The sequence below is a fragment of the Oncorhynchus masou genome, chromosome 17 (assembly GCF_036934945.1).
Source record: "Oncorhynchus masou masou isolate Uvic2021 chromosome 17, UVic_Omas_1.1, whole genome shotgun sequence".
NCBI lineage: Eukaryota > Metazoa > Chordata > Actinopteri > Salmoniformes > Salmonidae > Oncorhynchus > Oncorhynchus masou.
Window position 1 is genome coordinate 35,947,381 of NC_088228.1, and position 8,939 is coordinate 35,956,319.

At 43.1% G+C, this 8,939-nt stretch overlaps 1 protein-coding gene across 1 annotated transcript; it reads left to right on the forward strand.

Annotated features, from left to right (window-relative positions):
* The first annotated feature begins 1,045 nt into the window (after window positions 1-1,045).
* On the forward strand, window positions 1,046-6,913 carry LOC135558946 (Golgi reassembly-stacking protein 2-like). Its single transcript, XM_064993191.1, has 10 exons — window positions 1,046-1,221; window positions 1,949-2,029; window positions 2,590-2,793; window positions 2,878-2,964; window positions 3,109-3,239; window positions 3,314-3,449; window positions 3,886-4,009; window positions 4,384-4,482; window positions 4,594-4,689; window positions 4,859-6,913. The coding sequence occupies exons 1-10, from the start codon at window positions 1,159-1,161 to the stop codon at window positions 5,131-5,133; spliced, it is 1,296 nt and encodes a 431-aa protein (XP_064849263.1). The 5' UTR covers window positions 1,046-1,158; the 3' UTR covers window positions 5,134-6,913.
* The last annotated feature ends 2,026 nt before the right edge of the window (window positions 6,914-8,939 follow it).

Consider the following 8,939-nt stretch of genomic DNA (forward strand, 5'->3'; position numbering starts at 1 on the left):
TGCAAAACAGTATACAGTGTGTGTTTGGGAATTTATTGGCTTTAACTGTCAGGACAACCACTCAATTTATTTTCATCATGTGCAAAAGCTATTGGTTTTCTACCCAAAGTTGAAAGGAAATGCTGTGATCTATTTAATAAACAGAAAATACCAGGAAAATGGATAAAAGAGTGAAACTATATAAGGAACAGTGTCATCTTGCACTGATTCATGGTAAATAATGCAAGCGACTTCAATGACTAATTTCTCTGAACTGGGGGAAAAAACATCACCAGATTCACAGGGAATACATTACATAGTGTGAAGAAGCAATACTCCAAACCGCAGCTTCATACTTCTTGTCAGACATAGAGAACTGATATGGTATACTGATTGTTGGGGTGGGATGTGGGGAGTCCGAGGGTGGCTTTTGATATTTTTTGGGGATTCCTCATGTTGGGTTCTATATTTATTCAATATTATCTGAATCTTATAAATTAAAAACACCAATTTGGGTGCAATTAATTAGCTTAATTTCTCAGATATAACATTAGAAATTATAACAAAGAAATGTTTTAGGAATGCTAATCAAATGTTACTACAGATAACTACAGAATTGATTTCAGAACAATCTAAGATGGTAGGCGTCGAAATCTTCTTTCTTGTGCTTTTTAAGGTGGAACGACCCTGAGAGTCTTTCCAACAATTACACGTTAACACACCAGAAAGTGACTAAGTGAATGATTACACTGGTAGCATAGTCTAGTTGTAGAACCATGAAAATATATAAAATAACTTCATTTTATGATTAAAGGTTTATAATATTACACTGTTGTAGTGTATTTTATCGGTGACAGTTTAGATTCACTATCAGTCTAAAAGGTGAATATTTCACAGCATATATACTTGTTATTTTCTATGATTCATATCAATATAATGTAATATATCAATATAATAATATCCGTATATTTAAACCAATATCATATATCACAATTAAAAAGCAGCACCTGTGATTCCAGATCTGTGGCTAGGGAAAACTCCCATCAGCCTTGTTTCCTGGTGGTCTGCCACGTAACAACACAAGCGCTCAGCTGGCAGAGTGGGTGACGTGTAGCGGGTAGCAATATTACCGAAGCAGGAAAATATCTCACAATAAATACGATATATAGTAGGGGTGTCATGGGGGGATTGCAGAGTGTCGAGATACCTGGAGGAGGATCCGAAGGCTACCATGTTCTTCGGGTAGCTATGTGTTTGTTTTTATTTGTTTTATGTCTGCAAAGAATGTTAGCTCGCTAGCAAGAATCCGCAGTAGTGGTCCCTCTGCAGGACCTACTGCAATTGTTGCCTCATGGTCAAATAGAAGCCGGGGATCACATTCTGGCCTACATGTAGCAAATACTAATAAGCAGTGTTAACGCTATTTTCCCCAGTATTTGCTACAGGGGAATTGTGCAAGTCAAACATTTGAAAGGTATTTTATTTTATTGGTTGCATATATTGTTTAGCGAACACGGTTCGCTGTAAAAACAACCAGACAGACACGAATGGGGTTTGAATGAGCTAGCCAGCTCAACGCTAGCTAGTTGTCAAAACAATAGCTTTTATAGGGGCAGACACGTTGCTGACAGAATCCTCAGCATCACAGTATCATGCCTCTTTTTACACATTTGTCTGAACACCTGTATGTATAGACCTCCATGTTCAGACGTCAATATGTTGATGTGACAAGCATCTATTTGGTCTTGAGACAGACAACCTTCGGGTATTACAGGTGAAGCTCGTAATAAATACCTGTTTAATTCTAAGGCTACTGCTAAATGTTCAAAGGTGATGTGAAGCTCCCTAACCTCTGCTAAGAAGACTGGTAACCCGGTAACTGCTCCTTGTTCAAGCCTTGCTCCAGCTGCTCCCTTTCAATCTCAAAATAGAGTTGTTACAAGTCATGATGTCTCTGTCTTCTCCCAAGGTTCAGGAGAACTCTCCGGGACACCGGGCAGGACTGGAGCCTTTCTTTGACTTCATCGTCTCCATCAACAATGAAAGACTGGTATGCGTAGACATGCTGTTGAATAAGCATGTTCAACACACACTAACTGTAGGCACATACACAAACCCCCACTGATGGTGAGGATGCTGGTGTATAATATATAGCTCAAATGCAGGGATGGGGAAACTTTGGTTGGGTTGTGTGCCACAGAAAAAAAAAAAAACATCATCCTGTATCCAAACCCCCCCCCCCCCCCCAAAATAGAAATTTTAGCGGCCCCCTTGTGACAGCGAAGTAGAAAAAAAAATAACATTTTAATGTTCACTTCCTGCAATTCTACACATTTTGCCATAGGGTGGATGCAGATGTCTTACTTTTTTAATATGATAATAACTGATGATCAATTGGCCCCATCCCGGTAGATTAATTTACCAATGTGCTGATGCACAACCACATTTCTAAGTTGCACCTTGTGTATTGTATTATTCTAGCTCTCAACAGTAAGTTTTAATTGGTCTGCGGGCCTACAAAAGGAGAGTGTCGCCAATTGCCCATCCTGGCTCTAATGGATGTCCGTTCTACTCATTCTAATTCTATAATTTATCCTGTCTCTGTTTCAGAACAAGGACAATGACACCCTCAAGGACCTATTGAAAGCCAGTGTGGAGAAGCCGGTCAGGATGCTGGTCTACTCCTCTAAGACCCTGGAGCTCAGGGAGTCCACCGTCATCCCTAGCAACCTCTGGGGTGGCCAGGGCCTGCTGGGAGTCTCCATACGCTTCTGCAGCTTCGAGGGAGCCAATGAGAACATCTGGCACGTGCTGGTGAGTAGCCAGTAGCCAAAAAAGGTGTGCCCAATTTATGTCATACCAGGCAGGTGTAATTCTTGGTATCGCTCTCTTTCTCAGGAGGTGGAGCCTAACTCTCCAGCAGCCCTGGCTGGCTTGCGGCCCCACACTGATTACATCATAGGAGCCGACACCGTTATGAACGAGGTGCGTATAGTGACAAAACTACACCATGCATTCTATTCTAGGAGTAAAGACTGTGCGCTTCACAAACTAGCCAATAAGCATTTGGATATAATTCATTCACGTTTACCTCTTCCTCCCTTCCACCTCTCTCTCTCTCTCTCTCAGTCGGAGGACCTCTTTTCTCTGATAGAGACCCATGAAGGGAAGGGGCTGAAGCTGTATGTCTATAACACAGACACAGACAACTGCAGAGAGGTGGTCATCACCCCGAACAGTGCCTGGGGAGGGGAGGGCAGGTAACAAACATACAGTACACACACACACACACTCAGTCTGACGAGTGACATCATCTACTGTTCTCTTGTTCCAGTCTGGGCTGTGGGATAGGATACGGATACCTGCACAGAATTCCCACCCGACCATTTAAAGAGGGGAAGAAGATCTGTTTTCCAGGTCCTATTCCCAGTGGTGAGCCCATCAGCCCGCTCAAGGATGGATTTACTCAGGTTAGTATCAACCCAGAACTTGACCCAAGAATCAGAACAACTAGAACTGCCTGGACAGTCAGTAGACAATCAGTCACGTCATCCTTTTTTTGGAACTAGAGGGCTGAAATGACCAGACCTGGTCTACAGTACCCACACTAGCTTTAGTCTCAGCCTCATAATAGTATCTCATCGATTTGAAGTGTCCTTTGCTTATTTGCATGCTTCCCCTCCACCCCCTCATCAGGGAAGGCTATGAGAGGCTCATTATGTCAGAATGTCCCTCCCAATGCAGACAGGCACGTCAGAGAGGAAAGATGTTCATTCAAATTAGTAATTACTTGTTTAAATGCACTTGACCTTACCTGTTCATCAACCGCCCCTCTCTCATATTCCTCCCTCCCCCCCTCTCTCATCTCTTTTTTTTTTTCTTGTCTTATTTCTCTCCCCCGCTCAGGTTCAGCTGTCAGCTGTAACCCCTCCGCCTGCCATGCCTTCTGTCCCCACGGGGCTCGAGGATTCGCTGTCCGGCCTGTCAATCAGCTCAGCCCCGCCCACTATCCCAAGCGAGTTTCAGACAGGTACCTCATCTCTCTTTCGCTGTCTCGCAACATAATATGTTAACAAAGTGTTATGTAATGGGATGTGACACCAGGGTTAAACTTATAATTTTTCACTTTGCGCCAGATGGCCTCCCTGTTCCTATCAAACTCCCATTGGAAATGAATGATCTCAGTCAATGCTATGAATGGTCAAAAAATATCCTCTCTCTCCAATGCATTTTTGTTTTGATGGCTAGGGTTGAGGTCAATTCCATTTAAATTCAGAAAGTAAACCCAATTCTACTTTCCTAATTGAAAGCATTGAAGAGAATTGGAGTTTCAGTGTTTGGAATTCACTGGAATTGAAATGGAATTGACCCCAACCCTGCTGACGGCTCGTCTTTCTCTCCCAGGTCTCCCCACTGTTCCCATGCTGCCCACCTCTATCAGCCCCTCCCTGAGCCCCCTAAACCCTGCCTCCACGACCTTCAACCCTGCCACCACGCTACCAGGTCAGCACACGTTTCTCCTTAGAATTTTTTTTAATGATCAAATTGAAATGATCCAATCATGCACTTTTCTACACTGACTAAATATATATGTTTATTCGTGTACTATTGTAGGTTTGATGCCTCTCCCGGGCAGCTTCTCCCTACTTCCAAACCTCACCAACCTCAACCTCGGCGCACTACCAGACCTCAGCGCTGTGTCGTTAGCAGGTATTAATGGGCTACCGCCACCTGGAACAGCGGGATTATACTACCAGCAGCTAATGATAGCAGCTATTGTTAACCCCTGGGGGCGGTAACCCAATGTTAACATTATGTATTAGTGTACATGTTCCTGTGTTCACTAACAGATCTCTCTCTTCTCCCCGCTCCATTGCAGGTTTCCCTCCACTCGCCCCCCTCCCTCCTCTGAACCTGCCCGGTCTCGCCCCCCTCCCCCCCATGCCCACCATGCTGTCCCAGCTACCACTCCTGCCCCCAGGGGTAACATCTTTTCCCCCAGTCGACCTCTCTTCCCTCACTCTTCCATCAGTCGCCCCAGAGAAGCAGACCCTCCCTGATGCCACAGTTCCCTCTACTGCCACCGAATCAGCTGTCGCCTCGGGAACCGCCCCCACGGAATCACAGGCTTCCACGGAGACAACGTCGTCGTAACACAGGAAGAGTCTCAGACCCAGAACCAAACCTACCAGTTTCTCTGTCTCCTTCTCTCTCTCTTTCACCCTCTATTTATTTAGCCAGGAGGGAGAAAAGCATATTTCCACCAGTGAGGCTGGCGCACTCAGAAGGCAGTCAGTTGGAAATGTGGAGCTGAGGAATGAATGATGGACAGATGGGATGAAGGAGTGGCAGTGGCTAGAAGCAGAGTAGCCCTACCAGTCTGTCCCACCCGGCCTCAGTTTCATACAAAATTTGAATTCTCTTCTGTACATCAGCTTTTTTTATAACCTCCCAACCCTTTAGTAAACCCAGAAATGTCTTTATTTAGAAATTTCTTCATATATTCATTTCTGTTAAATTGCTTACCGTAGATTGTTTCTGTTAAAGGGACAATCTGCATTTCTTATAAATTAAATGTACCAATTAATTCTTGAGCCCCATTCTACCCCAAGATATAAGCTTGTTTTACGCCAATGTTGGTAAACAAAGTAGATGTGAACAAACACAAAACATGCCTAAAACTAACATTAATTTTGATATCATGAATGTTCAGTCCTTTCATTTCTCCATCCCTAAGCTTTTTACCGAAACCGGGGCAGGGAGTACGGTTTGTTTCAAATGCTGATTGCTGCTTTAAAGAATGAAATCTGCATTATTTTATGCCACATTTGTGTGTTGAAATCATCAGGTAGGTATGCATGCATGCTTGTGCCTATGTAATACATTTCTATGCATTGTTAGTTTAAACAAAACTCTAAACCCTTGAGGGTGCTAGTTACTAGATGTCTATACAAGACGTGACCAAAATTGAGATATCGTCAGAACTATGAACATGAACCATTTGTGGTAGGGTATCTGGTTAAAATCATATCTGTTACGCGCTGTAGTACCATCCGGGATGGAACAATGAGCCAAATGTTTCACGGTATGTATAAATCGGAAGCATCCAGTTGGCATTTCCTCTCACCTCCAAATATGGTGATGAGAGGAAGCCCAGTGTCCAGCAGTGAGAGAAGATGGCCTGAGATGGATTCTGGCTGACATGCACATTTTCTCATCGATTTTTAAACATTTGATCTCAAATACAGTTCTGTTCCCAAAACTCTAATATGTTACAAACAGAGTGGACTAACTACCCTTTGCAAAAGTTTTTAAAAATAGGAGTTGTTCAGGAGTGCAAGGACGAATTGAGTTATCGCACACACACACTTCAAAGTAGACGTTCCTTAATGGTAATATGCAAAAACATGCTAGAACACGCCAATAGGATCTTTCTACCTCTTGCTTGGCTCTGCCCACTATGATTAATTTGCTCCCATTGGAAATGACAGGCTGTGGTCTCTTGGGTTTAGTTATTCAAACAGTAAGGCATGAGGGAGTGTGATATATTTTGACAATATACCACGGCTAAGGGCTGTTCTCTAATATGACGCAACGCGGAGTGCCTGGATACAGCCCTTAGCCCTGGTATATTAGCCTTATACCACAAATCCCCAAGTTGCCTTATTGCTATTATGAACTGATTACCAACATAATGTTTTGTCATACCCATGGTATATGGTCTGATATACCACGGCTTTCAGCCAATCAGCATTCAGGGCTCGAACCACCCAGTTTATAAAGTATTTGGTACTGTCCTCTGGCATGGCCAGATGGTTGGAAATGGAAGGCGCAGTGGGGCTGTTCAACCAAATGAGGGCACTGTGTTCCAACTTTATGTTATAACGTCCTGTGCATACATACTGGAGCAATAAAGCCAATGGAATTTTACACATTTTATTTGTGTGTTTTTTATATTGTTTAAAAAAAGATGCACTTTTGTTGACTTTAAAAATGTTTAACATTTTATAGAATAGCCTACTTGTTAAGTTTGTGGCCTTGCATGTTCCATTGTCTGCTTAAAATGTACCCTGAAGAAAAATATGAACCCAACATGTAAAGTGTTGGTTGCATGTTTCATGAGCTGAAATAAAACAACCCAGTAATGTTCCATACATGAAAAAAAATCTTATTTCTCAAATTTTGTGCACAAAATGATTTATATCCCTGTTTGTGAGCATTTTGTCTTTGCCAAGACAATCAATCCACCTGACAGGTGTGGCATATCAAGATGCTCAATAAAAAAGCATGATCACACAGGTGCACCTTGTGCTGGGGACAAAAGGCTACTAAAATGTGCAGTTTTGTCACAACACAATGCCATATATGTCTTATGTTTTGTGTGAGAGTGCAATTGGCATGCAGACTGCAGGAACGTCCACCAGAGCTGTTGCCCGAGAATGTAATGTTCTCTACCATAAGCTGCTTCCAACGTTGTTTTAGAGATTTTGTCAGTACGTTCAACTGGCCTCACAATTGCAGACCATTGAAACCACACCAGGCCAGGACCTCCACCACCATCTTTTTCTCCTGCGGGATCGTCTGAGACCAGCCAGTCGGACAGCTGATGAAACTGTGGGTTTGCACAACTGAAGAATTTCTGCACAAACGGTCAGAAATCATCTCAGGGATGCTCATTCAAGGTCTTGACCTGACTGCAGTTCGGTATCGTAACGGACTTCAGTGGGCAAATGCTCCCTTTTGATGGCCACTGGCACTCTGGAGAAGTGTGCTCTTCATTGATGAATCCCGTTTTGAACTGTACCAGACAGTTTGCAGACAGCTTGTTTGGCGTCTTGCGTGCGAGCAGTTTGCTGGTCTCAACGTTATGAAACACAGTGCCCCATAGTGGAGGTGGGATTATGGTATGGGCAAGCATAAGCTATGGACAATTAACAAAATCATTTTTTATCAATGGCAATTTGAATGCACAGATATACCGTGACGAGATCCCGAGGCCCATTGTCGTGCCATTCATCCACCGCCATCACTTCATGTTTCAGCATGATAATGCACGGCCCCATGTCGCAAAGATCTGTACACAATTCCTGGAATTTGAAAATGTCCCAGTTCTTCCATGGCCTGCATACTCACAAGACATGTAACCCGTTGAGCATGTTTGGGATGCTCCGGATTGACTTGTACGACAGTGTGTTCCAGTTCCCATCAATATCTAGCAACTTTGCACAGCCACTGAAGAGGAGCGGGACAACATTCCACAATCAAAAGCCTGATCAACACTATGTGAAGGAGATGCATGAGGCAAATGGTGATCATACCAGATACTGACTGGTTTGCTGATCCATGCCCCTACCTTTTTTAAAAGGTATCTGTGACCAACAGATTCTGTATTCCCAGTCATGTGAAATTCATATATTAATGAAATTTATTTCAATTGACTGATTTCTTTATATGAACTGTAACTCAGTAAAATCTTTAAAATTGTTGCATGTTGTGTTTATATTTTTTGTTCGGTGTAGCTACACAAGAACAACTAGACAAGAGCCATTGCATTTGAAAAAGTATAGCCTAAAAACTCATGAAGAAACCACAACTTTATCTGTATTATTGCAAGATATTGACGCATGAACCGAGTGTACCTCCCTGTCCGCGTTCCATTGGATGTTTTGCACAGCAAGTGGATTTAGGTCAAGAAAAGACAACATGGCTTATGGTAGAGACAACATGGCTTATGGTAGAGTAGTAAAATAACATCAATAGACAGCTGTTGTTGGGAGATAAGTGGTCGCCAGCACTGACACCGAGCGAGGGCCAGTTTCCCAAAGGCATCGTAAGGATACGTTCATTGTTAGAAGTTAGCCTTAAGATACTTTTGTGAAACCAGGCCCAAGTCCTTGGATTCGAACCGTGACTCGCATGCGTCCCAGACAGGTATGAAGACACTGACTTGGAACTCACTC